Raw genomic sequence first — 21392 nt, 5'->3', positions numbered from 1 at the left:
TAGATTCCAAATCCGTTTTGACTTACTTCAGAATGTATAAAACCCTTTGGTCAACAGAAATTCAATGAGTTTAAAAATAAAACCTTGTTTTTATACAGAACTTCAATCCCCAAATTTTTTCGAAAAAAAAATTGAAACGGAGTTTTCTCCTCCATTCCCACGGGACGCACATTCAAGCAGGCCAAAAATGGCCCCGCCCACTGTTTGCTTTTACTGTACCACACAAAAAAGTAAGAACTACAAGTTCACCCCATTCCCCCCCCAAAAAAAGACAATACCTTAAATGATGGTTAGTGGGAAATTCACTCACAAAATGACAGACTAATCACCAACAACACTTGAGCTATGGTAATTTTGAACACATATCACACTTAAGGACCATGTTAGACAAAAAAATCAAAACTCACGTTAGACACATCAGGGTCGACCACCTACATTGGAAATTCAATGGAAACAAAACAACGCAGTTTGGTGTTACAGGAATACACTCGAGGCATCACGGTATTTGCCAAACCATTGTCAAGGAGGGAGGTAAATTTTTGGTGGGAAAATTTTTCAGAGTATTCTCCTTTTATTGCTTGTATGAGTAAAAAGAAATGTGCAGAGAAGAACAGTTAATTGAAAAATGCCAATCGACATGCACAGTGCACCAAGTTGAAATACTCCAAGATGGCATTCCTTCAGACACATGCACTTTTTGGCAAACTCTTGTTACTGTTAACGACATAAGAATGGTCATCACACACTGAGAAATCGTTCTGAATTTGGGCTTTCGTCTTCCTACTGTCCCAAAAGGAACATAAAATATTGTCTAGCATTGGGCCAAGCTTTCAACGATCAACACTGGCAACAAATGCCAAAGGTGATACATGTCACAAAGCTATTGTTAACTTTGTTACAATACCATGATCATTCTAGGAGTGTCAGTTTTTCTCCTTGGCTGTGAGGTTTTTTCCTGTTCTAGCATCATTAGTGAAGCTTTAACGCCCAGCTGAAACTTCTTTGAATTTTTAACACGTGTTGAAGGGAGGATCTACATGTACCAAATCAAGGGCTTTAAATGCAAGAAAGCAAGAAATCTTGGGGTGATCAATCCTTTTCTCAAGCAGGGCCCTTCCTTTGGAACAATTTACGACAAGAACTCAGTCTAAACTGAGGGCACACTTATTTAATATTGCCTTTAATTTGGCACACTAGGTTTCTGCCCGCATTTGTTTTTTTTTCAGTTCTCATTCGATAGTCTTCTCTCTTTCCGTCTCTTTTTCCTCTCCTAGTTAAAGCTGTGTCGAGATATTCTAGTGGCGACTTGAGCATTATTTGATGATAGATTTGGCGCATTGCGAATACTCAGTATTATTTTTCTGTATTATTAAATGTCCTGAAGGGGACGCCACAGATGGTGCCGACGTTGCTGCAGGAACAAGCCATCCCAGGCTATAAATGTAGGTGTGCTCTGATGTCTTTTCTCCCCTAATTTCAGGTACGCAGGCTAAGTTTAGGCAGAAGTATGGTGCCAATATTTTGCCCAAACTTCGGAAGAAGGTCTGGAATGGGGAGGACTTTCCCAGGGTGCGCACTTCAGAACCTTTCAGTCTGCCAATTTGATCTTCTCAACGGCTTAAATAAGACATGTTTTTCTGAGGGAACAGTTTGCTCACCTTAGAGAGGTCAAAGGTAAACTCCATGGTGCGTCCTGGTAGTTCCTTCCTCCCATCGAGGTCAAGTGAGGATGACCTCTTGCCCATGCCGTCCTCAGGGATGGAGGGCGGCTTGACCAGGGAAGATGACTTGGACACAGCAACCTTGAGGATGTTCAGTGATTCTTGCCAGTGTACTCCCTGCCCAAGGACACAAACAGATTTGTTAAAAAATCATCCAGGTTCTTGGCAAATGAACCCAACAAGATACTCTGGTCACGTATCGTGGAAGATGCACTTGATGACATTTTACTTCATAAAAACAAGTTTCTGAGAATGATTGCCTTTTTGCCATCATGTTATTCAATTTTAATATTCATGACAAGCTAATTGCATCTTTTGATCTGCTAAGCTTCTTGCTTTATTCAATCTGCAAGCTCGACAAATAGATTGACTGTGAACTAGAGACAATTATGCAAGTCAGCACGGCTGGTAGTCTACTTTCAGTGAGCCAACAGCTTGGCTACTGAAGTCAAACTGTTCCTGAGCTGAACAACTTGTTTCCAATTACTTCAAGCTCTGTACCCCATAAATGAGCATTCTGGGGATTCCTTAGCCACACTGAGGAATCTTCCTCCCCTCACCTGGACATATTTAGCGATGACTCTCAGCAGGTTGTCGTTGACTTGTTGCATGGGAGCCGCCATCAAGTCGATATTGTGGATCAGATTGTAGACAATCAGAAGGACAGGAGCCTGGTTGCACATGGGACCTTTCTCCAAAACCTGCCAAGAATGTGTCAAAAAAACTTTGTTTTATTGAGAATTGTTGGTAAAATGTCTCAATGCATGTACAAACACAGATTCAATCCCATTTGACATAACTGCAAAATAATTTCCCAAGTGAGCAACACAGAATTGTTGAAACTTGTCTCATGCATTTATCCACTGGTTCCAACCAATTTACATACATTTGCATAATTTATGCAAGGTTTTGCAAAGACAAAAACTATAAAGATTTCACATCTTGTTACTTAAATTGACGAGTTACAACTTTTGCAACAAAACATACTTGATGGATTATATTAAAAATGGGAAAAAGTAACCCTGCGCAATACACTTTCCTACTAGCTCCGCCTACAGTTGCATATATTTGCATAATTTATGCACAAATTTTGAGAAGGCAATATCTTCCATTCTGTTTTAAAGAATCAATAAAAAGCTATACTTTTGCGATCTACAAAATATAGCTGATGAATCAGCAATACTTAAAAAGAACCAAATGCCCACTGGTGGCTTTATTAAATTTCCACTAGGACACCGTGACTAGAATGTAACCCCCTAATATAAAGTACTAATCACTTTCCTTATTATCTTGCTAGTCCTTGTCATGGGTGAGCGTGAGCACTCAATGAGCGTATAGCGAGAGTGGTCCTGCTGACACATACAAACACACAACGCATCGCCCTCCTACCCAGGTAGGACGGGTCAGGGTGCAATTTTTGGAACCCTCCCTCCAAAACAGGGAAGATAACATAAAGATAGAGTGAGTATAGAACATACACCGTCTAGTATATTTACATCCTGAAACTGCTGAGGATGCTCTGCAGGTCCTGAACCTAACCGATGAAATCCTAGCTCTGTGAATACCGCACGTTTCTTGAATATAAAATAATTAGGGGTTTCATGGCCTTAGCAGCAGGCTACATAGTACCATCAGCAGTTCAGGAGCGGAGCCAATGCCGACACCCCTGCCACCTCACCTCAATTAGGAAGGTCATCATGGCGATGCTGAACTGGGAGTACGCGTTGTGGATGTATCGGCAGACAACGCTGGTCCAGGCCTTGCTGTCTCTGTTGTAGGTTCTGTCTCTGTACATGGTTAGCACTGTGGAGAGGGGTGCCATTCGGGGGTAACGTTCCTGGCACACCTGCGAACCAATCAAGCAAGTTTTTGGGGGCCCTTTTCCCAACACTCAAGTTTTGGTATAGTAAGCCAAGATTCTTTCAAACTCTCTCAGTAAAATCGGTAATCTCCCGTTTTGGAACTGTACTTTTTAAGATAAATACTAATCCATTCCAACAAGAGGCAATGCGTGAAGAAATACGACTCACATTCTGTCGAGAAAGACATGTGATGTTCACCAGCTAGAGGCTGAAAGTTACGAAGTCTTTTTTTTGTACCTTAAATCAGACCACAAACCTCACTCACTAAGGAGCGACAGTGAAGTGTGGTACAAAAGTTTAAGTATCACCGTCTGTCATGCTAGAGTGGGAAAGTAATATTATCTCAAAGAATACTGAGAAATGTAGCATCAAAAACCATTTCTCAGGCTAGCACAGAATAAGCCTAAAAATCACTCCCTCATTTCTGGATGGAGAGCAGTCTTTATCAACAAGCTCAACAGCTATGATAGCAAAAGAAACATTTGCACATTAGATTCTGGATATTTTTCCTCACTCTGCCGATGTTGTAGGCAATCTCATTGGCCAGGGTGTCAGGCCGGTCAAAGTGTTGGATCAGGTAGGGCAGGAGTGCTACGATGTTCATGGGGAAACCCCCGGCCTGGGTGGGGTCCACCACACGTAGGTGGGTGTAGCCAATTAGTCTGGAGACTAGCAGGAGAGTCAGGTCGCTAGTCACAATGGACGTGAAGCCCTAGAAATTAAGGATACCAATGGCTTTATAACCAAAAATAAGGCACAAAAATGCAAAACATGGGTATACAGCACACAGTAACTGCCCAAATTAACAAGCCACTTAAATCAAGAGCTATGGCTATGGCTAACCACAGCCACATTACCATCCGTTGAATGCACTCTTTACAATGGCTAGGCCAGTCAAGTTGATCCTAGACCTGGTTGCACTGATAGTTATCAATAGCCAGGTGTACTGCAATGTACAATGTGGAGGTACGGACGAGTAACACTTGACTATCTTGGAATTGTTTACATTGGCACACAGGTGCAAGTAACATGACAAACAAATACATGTACCAATTAACCTACGGTTCATGACTGAACTTGCTTCATTGAGAAATAGATAATTCAACATAAGGTGCACAGATGGTGTATAGAGATATGTCTCAAAGTTGTGGCTGTGGCTCAAAACAATACATGTATATGTACCCATGAAAAACAATGTATAAGTTATTCTAAGCCACTGCCAATTGATTTAGACACGGCTCAAGGCCTAAAGGCTTTCTTTAATACATATAAAAAGCACCCTCAGCAGTGTATACACGGAGACAATAATGTCTACCTTGAGCAGCAGGGCCTGTAGACCAGGGAAGCCCTCCCACAGGAGCTGTGACAACACATGCTCTAGCTTGTTCTTGACTTCGGGACGGTCCAGAGGCAGGTGCTTCATCAGCTACGAAAGCATGAGAAATAACCAACATCAAGTTGCCAGTGACCGCTGCAGAGTTACTCTTTGAACAGTCGGGTCAGAGAGTGTCTCATCAATCGGAACACCCAAGAACATGCCACAGAGAACGTTGCTCCAAGGGAATATAACTAGGAGGTTCTGATGATGTGAGTGGTTGTGAATTTAGTGTTGCCGTGAGACGAAATTTTCTGATGATGTTCCACCGGTGTTAAGGAGAATCTGTGATGCATCATAGACTCTAGTCTCTGGTGGTTTCGGAAGAATGAATTGGCATAGATTGGTATTTTTGAACTAAATTTTCTAATATATTCTCTATTTTGTCCAGTTGCCATATAAACAGTATTCCTGAAAAATCTACAACATCTGGAGATCTTCTTCTCACCTTATCGAGCGACCGCAGTGCCATCAAGAACTCGTACTCGTAGTCTGACTCCAGCAGCGAGACAAAGATCCAGAAGAGCTGGCTGAGGAGGTTGAGGCGGTCCTCAACGCTGGTCTCGCCCATCTTGAGGGACTGGGTGGAGCGGGAGCGGTGGAAGCGGGGCTTGTCTATCTCGCTGGCCGTGTTGCTGCGAGACCTGTGCTCCGTGTAACCTCTCATCTCTGCTAGGGCAGGGGGATTAGGAAAAGATATTCAAGCAATAGACCTTATGCACAGCAAGAACATCACGGGGGGAGGGGACGTGCTAGATATGCAGGAACATCCATACATTTATGGCAATCCTTGCTTCAAAACTATCATCTCGAGCACTGAGCACCTAGTACAATAATCATCAACCAGTCATTCATCTTTGCCGCTGAAATGGTGCTCGCTCATGGAAAAGAAACACAAAATATTGTACAGTAATAGGGGTCACACACTTCAATTCTTACACTTGTCTTTTTGGCAGTAAACAATTCTTTTCAACCCTCAGTATACCGATTCAATTTCTGCTACTCAGTAGATATTTCTAAGGCTCAGAATGCAAGAGTTATCAAGTAGGCTTTTACAGCTCTGACACTTATGACTGCAATATCAGCTATTCAGTAGGGCTGAGTCAATTTGAATAATTCACTATTTGAATATTCGACCTTCAATTTGATCAAATATCCGAATATTTGGTCGTACCGACCGGCAGATTGTTGATGAACAACCCATATACAGAATCGGTTGCAATAGCACACACACTTGTACATTATGATCAACATCATAGCTTCTCACATCTAGGAGTATCTCCATGCAGCCATGATTTAGCAAGATTTAAGAGACGAACAAGACATACAGCCCTGTCAAAAATTTCTATTCCTTTTAAAATTGTTAAATGAATAATTTACTTTTGAAATCATTGTCAGATTTCCGAAGCTTTTCATTTGAATCTGCTTGAAAAAAGCCTCCATAGTGCAATATTTCTCATTTAAAACAAAAGAGATTTTTCCCTTACTTTTCATACATTTTGCATTCGAATATTCAAACTCGAAAAATGATATTCGAATATTTGACAATCAATCGAATATTCGGTTATTCAGCACAGCCCTACCATTCAGGCAGAATGTACAAACAAGCACGGTGTCAACAGCTTATCTAACATTGGCAGGGGGACTTATGTCCCTACAATACCACATGCACGGACAGCACTGGATCTGCAATACCATATTTGTCAATGAATATCGTACATCCCTGGAAGATCCTTTACTATTGATGATGAATCATGAACGGTAACACTCAAAATCACCTGTGCTCATGCAAGGCAGTGTTTCAGTCAAAGGGGTTTATGAATGGCTTTTGAACACACTGTAAACCATGTTAGACATCTTGTATTGTACACAAATGCATGGAAAAACATCCAGCCTTGGCAACTTCAATGCCCCGTTTTCCACTTCAAAGCAAACGAGGACAACCTTTCCTTTTTTCAAATGCTGGATAATCCTGAGTGTGAAGCACACAATTATACCTGTGGAGCCGTTATTGGCAGCGTTGGCGGCGTTCTCCATCATCTTTGCCGAGGAGATAGAGTGCCGTTTGACGTTGTCAAACCCGCATGCCCCACTGGCGATGTTATACAGGTTGCTGGTGGACTTGCGGAAGTCATTCTTGCGGGAGGAGCCTGTCTTGCCACGCTCCCGGTGATCCGTGAAGACCAGGTCGGCTGACAGGGTGTCGATAGAGGCCTCCAGGGTCAGAAGGATCTCGGTGACGTAGCCCTGGAGAGGAGGTGAGGCCAAAATAGGAGTTTCCAGTGAGCCGGATGGCATTCCAACAGCGCATGCCCAATATGAAGGGTGTCTGAGATCATTTCGGAAACAGCAAGACGCACGTGAGATCTGCCTCGATCAGCACCGCCATCATTGACTCACATGCATACTTGCTTTTTGCTTTTACGAAATACCAAACTGGTTCATTGACAAATCAGTCAAACTTTTAAAAGATAATATTTGTTATACTTTGTTAAATTTGTTAACTTACGTTTCTTCTCAGAAAGTGGACTTCAGTCCAAGCCTTTGGAATACAAGGACTTTAATAAACCAGGGAGTTGCATTAATCAACAAGAAGTCACGGGTGGTGATAATTTAAATTTGATGAATTTAATCACACCCTTTTTAGACATCCAAAAGGTCAAAGTTTAGACTAATTCCTCTCCATGCTGGATGGTCCCAAACAAGGCATGAGGTTCCCTGAACAGGAACAAAATTACGATTGCACGGATCTGGAGAAACAGCTTCTTTGATAATAGTTGCTGGCTGAGAATACACACATACAGCCTCGCTAATAGCCCAATCCTAGCCAGCTGGGCATGCTTGGAACAGAACTTGGTCATGCCTGCAAAGCGCAACACGCCCTTGACAGAATCGGAACAAGTTTCAGGAGACCTTCTCAAACGTACCTGTGTCTCCTCTCCCTGCTCTGCTACCGTCTCAACGAGTCGCGAGAGAATCTCGGACAGCATTCGAGATGTCAGGGGGATGTTGAGAGATCGGAAAATCTGCAAAACATCAAAACAAGGGAGTTTTTATCTCTTTGATGACATGTCTAAGACAGAGTATGAATTATCCTGTCAATAATTCAACAACTTTGTTACTTGTTCAAAATAAATGGCGCCATAAATGCCGCAAGATGGTGCCTTCCAGGAAATGACAAAAGCAAGAATGAAAGGGAATGGCTGATTTTTAATTTTGATACGAACAACTACACATCTTACGTATATTAAACAAAGTCTGACAAGCCTAAACCATAAGCAACCTTTTGGGGGCGATTTTCTTTAAGAGACGAGAACAGAATGTGTCACTGCAATGTTGAGAAACCCATTTCTTTTCTAAACCTGCTGGAGAAAGCTACATGAACCCACTCACTCCTTCAGGAGTACAAACAATTAGAAAGCTCAGCTTCTTTTTTAAACTAAGACAGAAACCCAAAAGAATGATCTATGATAGCTTGCCTGGAAGGAGCGACCGGCGTAGTGCCTGGAGGGGCACGACAGGGCCATGGACAGGGCAAACTGGGCCCAGCGTTGCTCCAAGTGGGCCCCCCGCACGCTGCCTTGGAAGACACGCACGACGTGTCTCAGGAACGTCTCGATCTGCTCTGCACTCTTGATGGAGAAGACCTTGGGCGTGATCTCCTCGCAGCTCCACAGAGGGCGACATTTCCTGCGAGACGGTTCCGGGCAATGAGAACACGTCATCAGATCTACACATAGCTTCCCCACATCTCACTTTGTTACGGTTACCTTTAAATCTGTCTGTTCGTGCAATTTCCAGACAATAACAGCGATCAAGTAACAGACTACAGTGAGAGTCTGAAGTCCCAGTTGCTGTCCGACCTACTCCCTTGCACTCAAACCTCACAGAGTAATTTCAACATCCTGAATCAAATCATCATTTGAGCAAGGTCTCAAGTGTAGGCTTGGACCAATATTATTGGCCTGGGACTGGGTTCTGGACTTGACCTCAACCTGAAAATTTGTAGTTGACAAGATTTGGTGCACTTTACAATGAATTTGGTTTGGAATATATGTATTGTGGAAACAAAATGAGCTTGAACACAGCGTAACCAAGCCTCCAAGAAGTCTTGAGGAATCCTCTAATTCAGTACGAGCGTGAATTCAATCCCTCACCGAGTCACTAGGAACTCCATGAGTGCCTTCGCCGTCTCTTCCTCCCCCCTCAGATGATCCACGTTGATCTGGATGGCTCCGCCCATTCCGCAGGGGATGACTGTGGCCGCGCTACCAGCACTGGACACAGAGATGGTAGACCCCGCGCTGATGGTGGTGGTAGACCCCAGGCCGATCAGCTCCTGGAGGTCCGTGGGGATGGTGTCGGCAGGGTGGGTGCTCGTGTTGGAAATGATGCCGCCTGGACAGGACAAACAGAGCACAGGAAATTCTAACTCCAAATGTTCTAAGGTTACTCATATTGTTAACAGTGTTCGCAGAGAATTTAATGATTGGTGTGCATGTCATGTATTAACCTTAAAAGAGCTGTTTTATGGGGGGCGCATCTCTACTCCCATGATCTTTGTTGTCTATGGCCCATTTATTTCAAACCTGGCACACCTGTAAAGACTTCCACTGTAGGTACATCTTTCAAATTTCTATTCAATCCAACATGGCAGTTTTCTTGCGGTCATTTAAGGTCAGTCTGCATATATTAAACACACTTGTCAGGAGAATAGATAGCATTTTGGGCAGAGTGGTCTTGGAAAATTGGGCAGTTTGCCAGAATGGGCTGAGTTTTTGTAAAATTGGTATCAAAATGGTTGTTGGACTTTACAGGAAAACCTCCTGAAGACTCAGTCCACATACATGTGTTGCAACCCTTTCAGAGTGAAGCAGGGTTCCCTGAGGTACTGATACGTGTGAGGTAGTAAAACAAATTTTGCCAAAATTCTAGTGCCTGAAACAAAAGCGAGTTGTTCAAAAAGGCCTCAAATAAATTCTACATAGTCTAATAGTCTACATAGTCTAATTTGCTCCAAATTTCCCCTCTAAAATAAATGGATCTTGTATCCTGTGTCCATTTGTACCATTCTGAACGATTTCAACATATCTAAGTTGTTTTGCTTTTTCCTTCTATTTTTGTCTAATTTAACTGTAAATTGGTACAATTCAACAGAAAAGCCTGAGGTGAGCTGGGTCACCTCACAGTTGAGTAGGCAGGGGGAAACCCTGGGGTGAAGCAATATATGCTAAATGCTTTCTAAGAGGTAGGGGGGCAATTTGTCCTCCATTTGGTTCAACTAGAGATGCAGGACACAAGATCCAACCATAGGAAATTGGCCAGCAGCTGTCAGACCTACTCTTGAATTACACTTCTTGAATAAATACACAATGAATATCCATAGAGACCAGGAACATTTTTACCGATGATACATCTATATTTATCACTGTACGAGACCAGGAACATTTTTACCGATGATACATCTATATTTATCACTGTACGAGACCAGGAACATTTTTACGGATGATACATCTATATTTATCACTGTACGAGACCAGGAACATTTTTACCGATGATACATCTATATTTATCACTGTACGAGACCAGGAACATTTTTACCGATGATACATCTATATTTATCACTGTACGAGACCAGGAACATTTTTACCGATGATACATCTATATTTATCACTGTACGAGACCAGGAACATTTTTACCGATGGCACATCTATATTTATCACTGTACGAGACCAGGAACATTTTTACCGATGATACATCTATATTTATCACTGTACGAGACCAGGAACATTTTTACCGATGATACATCTATATTTATCACTGTACGAGACCAGGAACATTTTTACCGATGATACATCTATATTTATCACTGTACGAGACCAGGAACATTTTTACCGATGATACATCTATATTTATCACTGTACGAGACCAGGAACATTTTTACCGATGATACATCTATATTTATCACTGTACGAGACCAGGAACATTTTTACCGATGATACATCTATATTTATCACTGTACGAGACCAGGAACATTTTTACCGATGGCACATCTATATTTATCACTGTACGAGACCAGGAACATTTTTACGGATGATACATCTATATTTATCACTGTACGAGACCAGGAACATTTTTACGGATGATACATCTATATTTATCACTGTACGAGACCAGGAACATTTTTACCGATGATACATCTATATTTATCACTGTACGAGACCAGGAACATTTTTACCGATGATACATCTATATTTATCACTGTACGAGACCAGGAACATTTTTACCGATGATACATCTATATTTATCACTGTACGAGACCAGGAACATTTTTACCGATGGCACATCTATATTTATCACTGTACGAGACCAGGAACATTTTTACCGATGATACATCTATATTTATCACTGTACGAGACCAGGAACATTTTTACCGATGATACATCTATATTTATCACTGTACGAGACCAGGAACATTTTTACCGATGATACATCTATATTTATCACTGTACGAGACCAGGAACATTTTTACCGATGATACATCTATATTTATCACTGTACGAGACCAGGAACATTTTTACCGATGATACATCTATATTTATCACTGTACGAGACCAGGAACATTTTTACCGATGGCACATCTATATTTATCACTGTACGAGACCAGGAACATTTTTACCGATGATACATCTATATTTATCACTGTACGAGACCAGGAACATTTTTACCGATGATACATCTATATTTATCACTGTACGAGACCAGGAACATTTTTACCGATGGCACATCTATATTTATCACTGTACGAGACCAGGAACATTTTTACCGATGATACATCTATATTTATCACTGTACGAGACCAGGAACATTTTTACGGATGATACATCTATATTTATCACTGTACGAGACCAGGAACATTTTTACCGATGATACATCTATATTTATCACTGTACGAGACCAGGAACATTTTTACCGATGATACATCTATATTTATCACTGTACGAGACCAGGAACATTTTTACCGATGATACATCTATATTTATCACTGTACGAGACCAGGAACATTTTTACCGATGGCACATCTATATTTATCACTGTACGAGACCAGGAACATTTTTACCGATGATACATCTATATTTATCACTGTACGAGACCAGGAACATTTTTACGGATGATACATCTATATTTATCACTGTACGAGACCAGGAACATTTTTACCGATGATACATCTATATTTATCACTGTACGAGACCAGGAACATTTTTACCGATGATACATCTATATTTATCACTGTACGAGACCAGGAACATTTTTACCGATGATACATCTATATTTATCACTGTACGAGACCAGGAACATTTTTACCGATGGCACATCTATATTTATCACTGTACGAGACCAGGAACATTTTTACCGATGATACATCTATATTTATCACTGTACGAGACCAGGAACATTTTTACCGATGATACATCTATATTTATCACTGTACGAGACCAGGAACATTTTTACCGATGATACATCTATATTTATCAATGTACGTCAAACTGAGTCAGACATCAAGCTGATGAGCAATTACAGTGTGCCATTTCTATTCAATGCAGATGGAAAATTAACAAATGAAAATAAATCCCTGAGACTCTCTTTGCAGGATCTGGACAAACAACATTGATACATGGGACACAGCACAAGTCTGGCATCCTGACCTGTGAAGTTATACTCTTTGACCGGTATGTGGGCCTCCGTCAGAGCATGGAGATCACTGATGACCTGATGAGACAGCAGCATCTGAGCCACATAGACATAGTCATTGTGAGGGGAGAGCGCTATAAGGAGATTCAACAAGAGGCGCTTGCAGTGTTCATGGACTACAGGCCAGGAGTGGTCCAGACCTGTGGGAAGAAGTGAAGAGACGGGGTGCAAACTGATTTGGAAATGACCGTTTGAGAGAAAATATGACTTAGGGTCAAGCAGTATTCTAAAAATTACTAGAATTATAATCTAGTCAATCCCAAATCAAATCAAACCAATCAAAACCAACTGCTAACAAAACGAACAATGAAAATGTAATTTGTGATACTGATTGTCGTGAGTTCCACTGCATGATCATGTCTTACCAAGAAACAGAACGTGTAATATCTGGGGCAGATGAATGGACCAATCAATGTCCAAGTTCTCTGAGACCAGATCTGTCATGAGCACTGTGGCAAGATTGCATCTATTGGATAAAAGGTGGACAACAATGCTGAATGAGTTGTACGCTCCATATTTTTTGTCTGAGTCTTGTCAATACTCACCTGTGAGGTATGTTTATAGCCAGAGTGTGCACCAGCTGGCTGGGCAGATTCTCTACGCTTCCCCCGCCCGAACATAATGGAATCATCCCATTTTTTCGTCAGTCACGATGAATTCTGCTCTGTGTAGAAGCAAGCCCAAACTGACAGAGATAATGAGAGCGCGGTAGGGACAGTTTCAAGCAGGCACCTGCTCAAACATGGAGTAGAAACCGAGGAAGTCTTGATTTGAAAAACCAACACTTCCCATGGAAGGAGATGCCTGGGGGCAGGCAAATAGTTAAACCTTGTACCCTGGCCAAATTCTGCACCATTCGTGATGAGGATGCAGTTAGGTTCATTTCACTGAGGTCCCTCCTTACTGACCTGAAGAGCGATCCAGACGGCGGGGCCTCAATGTCATCGATGTAGTCAGACAGCGGGGCGCAGTAGACCTCAACCGGCACAGGCAGGGGTAGCACGCTACCCAGACCGTGGAACTGCTTCCTCCAGTTGGCAAACTGGTCCTGGAGGCTCTCGCCTGACTTGGCTTGGCCCCCCGCGGCCTCGTCTTCTCCTTCCTCCTCTTCCTTGATAGCTGGAGATAGCCTGATAGAAAATAAAAAAAAGTATCAACGAGAGGCTTAACTGATTGTTGCGACTGGTTAAGACCCTTGGGCCAAGTGAGTGAAACGGTCTGCCCTGGGGAGGTCAGACCCACATACAGGGGAGCAAAAGGACAAACACAACCAAAGTAGACACAGCTGGACAATGTGTTGGGGGGGTTCCTTGAATTATTGAAGATGCAAACCCTGAAGGACTGCGGAACAGTGTCTCTTGACAAAACAACCGAGTGAACATTACCAAATGGTTCATGGCACTGCATAGGCAACAGCAATGAATACATACATGTACAATTGGGGCAAAAAGTTTACATACACCTGGTAGAACAAAAACAGTTTTCCCTCGACAGACAGACAAGATGGGTCTCCACTGAATGTACGTGGTATATGCGACAAATAAAAACACCCACAGACATAATATATGATCCATAATATTTACAAAAAGATCAAAATTTTACATGCTCCAACCCTAATATTTAGTGCCACTTTCTGTATTTTTGGCTACATCTCACAGTTGCGGTGGACCGCTTTCTGCATGCTTTTGAACAACAATAAATGGGTAGATGTAAATTTCACAAAATGATTTTTCAGAAATATTAACATCTTGAAGCATAATAAATGTCTCTGACTACTTTCAATTGAAGTACACACTAGGAACATTTAGTTGATTTGCAATTTGTCTGACCTCGTAAAAAAAACGTTGGCAAAAGTATTTCAAACAAAAAATTGAGAAAAACTGTTTATCTACCAAGTGTATGGAAACTTTCAGCCCCAAAAGAAAGTCCACAGCTGCTGAGAACTTCTGGAACAACCAAAAAGATCTGCTCCAACAGACCCTAACTTGGATCAAATCATCCAGCCACAAAATGGCACTCAAGTACAAGCAGTTTCCTTTTGTCCAGCTGTTCCATGATCAGATCAGATTTACCAGTCAAATATTCAGACGTTAACTTCCACCACATTTGATTCCATTTCGTGTACTGTTAAGCCCCAGATTATTCGTACCCATTCCAAATACGGGTAACATAAAAGAAAGGTTATAGCCAAAAGACAACAGAATTGACAACCACAAGCTAAGACGTCTGCCCAGATAAGCTTCTGTGAAGGAAATGCTAGTCTTTGGGTGCCTGGGTTAACCATCAGTCTAGTTCAACTGGTTTGAGAAAATAGCAAACTGCCACGTGTCACAAAGTGCATGAGTAATTTTGGGCTTTGCATACATATACGCCAGGGGTTCTGCTTGGATCCACGCCATATGTTGATGGGTACCTGGTTTTGTCTACGATTCCCGTCGTTGATTGATCACTGCTATGTGTTGAGGTGCTGGTCAGTGTAGCTAGACTGCTGTTACTGTGATGCATGGAGCTGTGGGGGGTGAATACGAGGCAATGTTGGCTTGATTATGAGCTTCAGAACTCTCTAACAAAGATGCAGATGAAGTCAAGAATTGTAACACAATTACAGCCTGATGATTGAAAAAATACTGCAGAAAAAACTTTACAGCAGAACAACATAAGATTAAGAGTGCCCAATTTTGGGTACAATACCAGAAAGAATTTCAGTCTCTGGCCGTTTTTCTTCAACTTTCACCTGTCCGATTTATCCCTCTCTTTCCAGATGTCTTGTGAGGATGCCTGAGAGGCCAGCGACTTGCCACTCTGGGGAGTTGACACTCTCTCCAACGTCCCACCGCTACTGCTCCTCCGATGAAACACCCCTTTGTCCGACGTGGTACGGGCCACCTCCACTTTCTGTACCTTGTCGGGGAGGGAGCTTGTACTCCCCATTTCGGGGGAGGCGGAGGAGAATTTGTTCTGGTTAAAGAGCTGGAAGTACGGGGCCTCCTCGATCCGCTCCACGCTGGAGTTGACCAGCTCGGTGGAGAACATTTCCTTCATGAGATCGTCCATCAGCTTCTGGGGTTTGGCTTGGGCAATGAAGGTCATCACACGCTTGACCTGGCAAATAAAAAAGGAGGTCAAACACACTAACAATTTATAAAGCGCAGGGCATTGCACTACAGAATGTCATGGAGCATGGAACAGAAAAATCCACCAAAACCAAACAAATCTCCCAAAAACTCTGGTGCAGAAAACTTTACAAACATGTTTGTATTTGTTCTAGTTCAAGCCTGTGAAAAATTTGGTCTAATTTGATACAGTACACGTGCCAACACAAACTGAGGGGAATGTGTTCTGATGTCATGATTTCCAAAGGTCAGGAGTTCAACTCCACCTGATGTCACTTTATTTGTCCGACAATAAGTGCCAGATTCAGCTTGGAAACAACATGTGATGGACTGACATCCCATCTGGACTGACTAAAAACAGTTTCATGCCAAAGAAATGACAGATAAATACCAGCCTTTTGAGCCACATTGACTCAAACTGAAGAGTTCAGATGCAAAAACAGAAAAATCTATTGTTCACCTTGAAAGCAAATACTTCATCTTTACTTCTTGAAATTTTAATTCAAAAAGAATTTGAACTGCTCAGAAGGAAAACATGAACCCCTTGGCTGTCATTGGCGGGGGGGGGTCAGAGCTCCACAACCGACTGACAAACATAAAAAGTCGCCGCTAGAAATTACTGAACTTTACCACAGGCTCCAATGTTGCCATTTTGGACCGTTTTCTCCAAAATGTATCACTGAATGCACGTCTAACTATTAAGGTTTTCCTACGTATCCCAGCATACCACACTCTGTGATTACTCACATATGGTAGGAGATCCGGATTGGTCATGATACCGGCCAGAGTCATCAAGTAGGTCAGGATGTGACGCAGGTTACCAGACCAGCAGGTGCATAGGGCTGCCCAGAGTTGCTCCAGTTCTTGTGAGTGGTCATCACCGTACTAATAGTAAAAGGGCAAACAGAGAAAAAACCTAGCTGTCATTGGCTGATCTTAAAATGCCAGCCAGCAGTCTATCCTTTTTAGCATGTGATAACAACAAGCAAAAAACCACTGAGTAATACAACACTAATTTCTAGACTGATTTCTGCTCAGTCATTTTGAAGTCCATCATTTTAGGGACTGAGTACACGTCTACTTCACTCGAGTTTGGATCATACTCCACAAAAATGTTACAGCAAAGTTCATTTTGTAACATAGGGTTAAAGGGAACATCACAAACAACTATCATCCTGAGACTCATCTCAGTTTTGTTTCCGTGTGAAGTATGAATTGTCTCTTAGCCTAGACAATACCAGCCTTACTGTGGCAAACTGTTTTTGATTTGCATAAAGAAATCCTTTTACGGAGGAAATTTGAATCCATGGGTACAAGCACAGTATAAAAAAAATATTTAAATAATAACACAAGAAGTCTTGTGCCGCATTGCTCGGATATTTTAAGGGTTTTTGTTTTTTTCAAATACTGTGCTTTGATAGGATTTCCTGAGTTTAGCAGCTCTGAGATACTGGTTCCAGCTGGTCTATGTCTCTCCTACCTCCGAGGTGATAAAGAAGAGATTATTCAAGACGATGTCGGAGGCTTGCTTGGACCCCCAGCCGCAGGTCTTGAGCGGACTGCCGTGGTCTTGGTCTTCAGGATCTGTGTCTCTCTCATGCTTGCCTGGAACCGTCCCGTCTCGGCTGGTCTCCCCGACCAACTCCACATTGTAGAGCCAGGGTAGCAGGATCTCCAGCATGGCCTGGCGGTGAGTGAGCGGTGCCGACTCAAAACGCTCCGTGATTTCTACGAAGCAGAAAGAAAAACTAATCAAACCAATTTCATTTGGAATTCTATCCACTCACAGACGTGTCTACGCAACTGCAGATCAAAAACACCATCGGGGTAAACACCTGATTTAAACAACCCCTACATCTGTCATCGGTCAAACACAGCAATGTAAATCCAGCTCACGCCATCCAGGTGTAGCCAATCCTGAATTCACATTTGGTTCACGAGACCAAACTTGTTTGACTTGTGACTGAGTAGTGACTGACTGGATTACCACAACTATGGGGCAAGTCTTGTGAGGGAGCATCTCGAGCGTCAGGAACGTTAATGTTCTGTAGGACCCTCCCCAGCAGAAACACTAGTGTTTCATCAGAATGTTCACACATCAGCAGAAACAGTCTGCTTTGTGCCTAGACAGCACTGACGCAGCATACCACTGGGAATGCTGCGTTCCTAGTGGAACGCCTGTCCGTTCCGGAATGAGCAAACAGCATTTTGTATAGGACGTTCCAACTCAAGAGATGCTCTCCCAACTAGCCTCCTACCACCTACCAGAGAAGACGGCCAGGGTGAGCTCGGGATGCAGCCGTGCCAGCTCGTGGGACAACGCCCTGTGAGACTTGCCGTAGGTTGGCTTCAGCTTGCTCTTGACCCCGCCCAAGCCAAAGAACCGCCGGTCCAGCACCTGCAGGAGCTGCAAGGCGGTGGACCGCACCCTGCTGTAAGGGTCTGCCGTCTTGAGCAGCACCACGCACAGGGTAGGGATGACCTCACATGGGTAGTCACTGCTGGTTAGAGAGAGGCAATTGCTGTGAGGAGTATTCCCTTGCTTGAATGTACCCCCAAGGTTCTGAAAATTTATCCTCTCCAATGCTTTTGAACATTGATGATATGATTTGAAACTAGCCATTGGCTACCTGTTTAGGTCCTTCACAGCACCTGTCAATGACCCATCTAAGCTCCATAGGATGCTGCAGATTGTTCCACTGTGGTAGGTACATTGATACCTACATGCAACTGTTGTTACTCTATATTGCTATTATCTCAAACATGGCTTGGAAGTAACCATTAGCAAACTGTGCAGGTCCGGCGCAGCACCTACAAATAGCCATCAGACACCTGCGCCGGGTCCTACATATAGCACCTATGAATGGACAGGTTGAATGTAGTACTGATACTCACCTGTGATTGCTGTTGCCTTCTCTGTCGTTATTGAGCACAGACGCCATGCCTTGGAAGTAACCATTAGCCACTGCTGGTGGTCCTGTGTAGCACCTGTAAATGGCCCACCTTAGCACCATAGGCTGCTGGGGATTGTTCTGTAGCAGCAGAAGCACCGTCTCCTTGCCCAGTTGCACCACCTGGAAGTTGGTTGATAAAATATGAATCAAGGAGGTTGGGATGAAAGAAAACGAATCCCTAGCCAAAACCTGAGGTCACCTGCAGGCAACAGCTAACAGGTGCTTGGAGACAAGTTTCCAATTACATCATTTAGTAGCATGTAGTATCCTGCACTCTTACAGGTCCACTCCTGACCACCATAACTCTACCCAGCAACAGTACCCCTTTTAGAATGTCCTTGTAGCTCTGCCCTCCTCTGGATCCTAATGGCCCTACCTGTTATACATCAATCATTGTACCCCATGAGACCTAGCCCCCATATATAGAGTGTACATGTATATAACATAGTTGTGCTCCTGGATCTCACACAATGAACCAAGCAACCATCAGAACAACTTAAGCTTGTGTCGAGCACACGATATTACATAGCACGCTTAGTAAGAGACAAGTTTCAATAACTGTAGTACATGATTGTCATAGTAAGTGCATATGGTCATAATCTGTAGATACAGAAAAGAAACATGGTCCAAAGACCTTGAGACAGGTTTTCTGGAGGTCCGACGGATGAATAATTATGATGAATGAAGGATGTGAATGGTTGAACCGTACCCGTTCGTCGTTACAGTTGAGGAGATTATCCAGCCAGGTGTAGAGATATCCCTCTTGGGATAAAGCGTTGGCGTCAAAGACTTCCCCACAGACGAGCAGACCGCACATAGCCTGGGTACGGAAAACACACAGCAACACCTTCTGTCGTGTCCTACCAGAACTTTGAGAACAAGGCACTGTGATTTTCCTCATGAAAGACTGAGTTGCGAGGACAAAAACAAGCAGCACGTGGCTTTTTATCATCGGTCAAATTCTTGACATGGGGTTTTGATAGCAAAGTTTGCTTTTCACTCAGTCATTCTGATAGCTCCCTTCTGTGGGGTAAAACTTGGCAGTCAAAGGCCGTGTTTGTTTCACACGGATCTGGATCTCGATGGGTGATCTTAACGCTGGTTTGCACCATCCATTACGAGGGTTTTCGGTGTCGGTAAACCAACGAAGGATCGCCGATTGTGATTCGCATCCGTGTGAAACAAACACAGCCAAAGCAATTCTTGGTTTGCTCTAATGGTGTTTCATAGCACATCAACAACGTATGAACGTCAAACGAAATTACAATTGCACAATGAACCAATGTTTTATTGCTACAGCGTTTTGGTACTTAGAGTGTTCAAACAGTTCAAAAGTTGAAGATTACAATCAAAGGAAGAAAAGTAAATTTCTACCTGCAAGGCCTCCATTTCCAGGTCTGTGATTGGTTCGTCCTTGTATGTAGGACTCCTGTCCACGGCGCCGTACGTCACGCCCAGTTTACGACACATTGAGCCACAGAGAAAGAAGATGCTGTAGCGTACGTCCCTCGCCAAAACGTTGAAACGGTTCTCAGCTGGAATGATAAGGAGTTAACAACAGCTGAGAAGGGACAAGTTTGATTAAGGCCCATTGATGAACTACTGGTGAATCCTTCATTATCTCGCACCTCTGCATTAATATCATATCAAACTCCCTGAACATTTTTAAAAGAATCCCGGGCAGTGTTCTCATACTCAGCTTCAGCTCCGTCGCAAGTGTTGTAACATTGATCACTGAATGCAGGCCCACAAAATTCACATAAAATAAAAATACTTTAATATTTAGCTCTGGTGCATATAGTTCAGTGTTCCAAGGGCACTGTCTGACTTATTACGGCGCTAACAACTTCAAAGCCAGGGGGTTAAAAAAATCAGGTAACGGACATGAAGCTGGGTGTTGGATCCCCCCCTCCTCATACATTGTGGTACCAGATAGAGGTCATGTCTAATGAATGAACTACGAGTGGCTAGGTGTATCACATCTGTCTATGGGGAAAACAACTACAACCGTTACCCAGCAGGCTTTCACATATGCATGCATTATATCCAGCGAAGCCCCAAGTTTAGCACATGGCCAGAGTGTGTGGCAGTACGACTCCGCCAGACTGGGGATTTACTGCATCTCGTTCCTACCCGCTAAGCTCTTGATAAGCCTGGCCACCAGACCGCTGTAGTGCAGTCTGATCTCATGCAGCGTGGGAGAATCCTTGTCGCCTTCGCTCTCCAAGACCAGTCGCATGTTCTCGATGTAATCCGCCAGGACAGAGGCATTGTGTAGAGTCTGACCGTCCTTGTTTAAACTGCCACTGAAACTGTATAACAAGCCAAAACGTGGAAGTTTACAATCAGTTTATGCACATAACTCCCCAAATGCTGATTTTTGTTTGTGATGAGTTACGTCTACAATGTTTTCTATACCAAAAAGGACCGAAATCATCTTTCCTGTTCCAAAAGAAAACTTACTAGGCAATAAAAACAGCGGAAATAAAGAATAAATCTTCCTCAACACTGAACTTGGTTTAAAAATCAAAATTCAACAGTTTTAATCATTTTTTTTACTGCAAAGTTTTAATTTGTTTGTCTTTCCTCAGGCTAGTCGCATCTTTTTTTAATTT

The 21392-nt window shown here is 42.8% G+C and overlaps 1 protein-coding gene and 1 non-coding gene across 10 annotated transcripts in view; one reads left to right on the top strand and one right to left on the bottom strand.

The window, feature by feature from the left end:
- The window catches only part of LOC110973286 (protein furry homolog-like), a 66156-nt gene that overhangs the window by 24027 nt on the left and 20737 nt on the right, over positions 1-21392 (bottom strand). For 6 of the 9 annotated variants that reach the window (XM_087132712.1, XM_087132717.1, XM_087132718.1 and 3 more), the window contains exons 22-44: positions 20911-21089; positions 20152-20312; positions 19487-19597; positions 18719-18897; positions 18089-18324; positions 17304-17551; positions 16571-16708; positions 15445-15812; positions 15124-15219; positions 13619-13840; positions 13076-13176; positions 12665-12850; positions 9116-9356; positions 8438-8648; positions 7886-7984; positions 6956-7205; positions 5407-5627; positions 4899-5009; positions 4098-4295; positions 3400-3567; positions 2282-2422; positions 1659-1838; positions 408-431 (exon numbers count right to left, since the gene is read on the bottom strand). In XM_087132712.1, the coding sequence (XP_086988838.1) occupies positions 408-431; positions 1659-1838; positions 2282-2422; positions 3400-3567; positions 4098-4295; positions 4899-5009; positions 5407-5627; positions 6956-7205; positions 7886-7984; positions 8438-8648; positions 9116-9356; positions 12665-12850; positions 13076-13176; positions 13619-13840; positions 15124-15219; positions 15445-15812; positions 16571-16708; positions 17304-17551; positions 18089-18324; positions 18719-18897; positions 19487-19597; positions 20152-20312; positions 20911-21089 (4069 nt within the window). The remainder of the gene's footprint in view (positions 1-407; positions 432-1658; positions 1839-2281; positions 2423-3399; positions 3568-4097; positions 4296-4898; positions 5010-5406; positions 5628-6955; positions 7206-7885; positions 7985-8437; positions 8649-9115; positions 9357-12664; positions 12851-13075; positions 13177-13618; positions 13841-15123; positions 15220-15444; positions 15813-16570; positions 16709-17303; positions 17552-18088; positions 18325-18718; positions 18898-19486; positions 19598-20151; positions 20313-20910; positions 21090-21392) is intronic. The other 3 variants (XM_087132716.1, XM_087132719.1, XM_087132720.1) reach the window with 2 other exon arrangements.
- LOC147799930 (U4atac minor spliceosomal RNA) lies at positions 3015-3146 on the top strand. Its single transcript, XR_015424609.1, has one exon. It is a non-coding gene; the product is annotated as a U4atac minor spliceosomal RNA (small nuclear RNA).

This window comes from Acanthaster planci, linkage group LG02 (genome assembly GCF_054643075.1).
Source record: "Acanthaster planci isolate LZ-2023a linkage group LG02, COTS_SCS, whole genome shotgun sequence".
In the NCBI taxonomy this organism is placed as follows: domain Eukaryota; kingdom Metazoa; phylum Echinodermata; class Asteroidea; order Valvatida; family Acanthasteridae; genus Acanthaster; species Acanthaster planci.
This window is presented reverse-complemented; position numbering and strand designations above follow the sequence as displayed.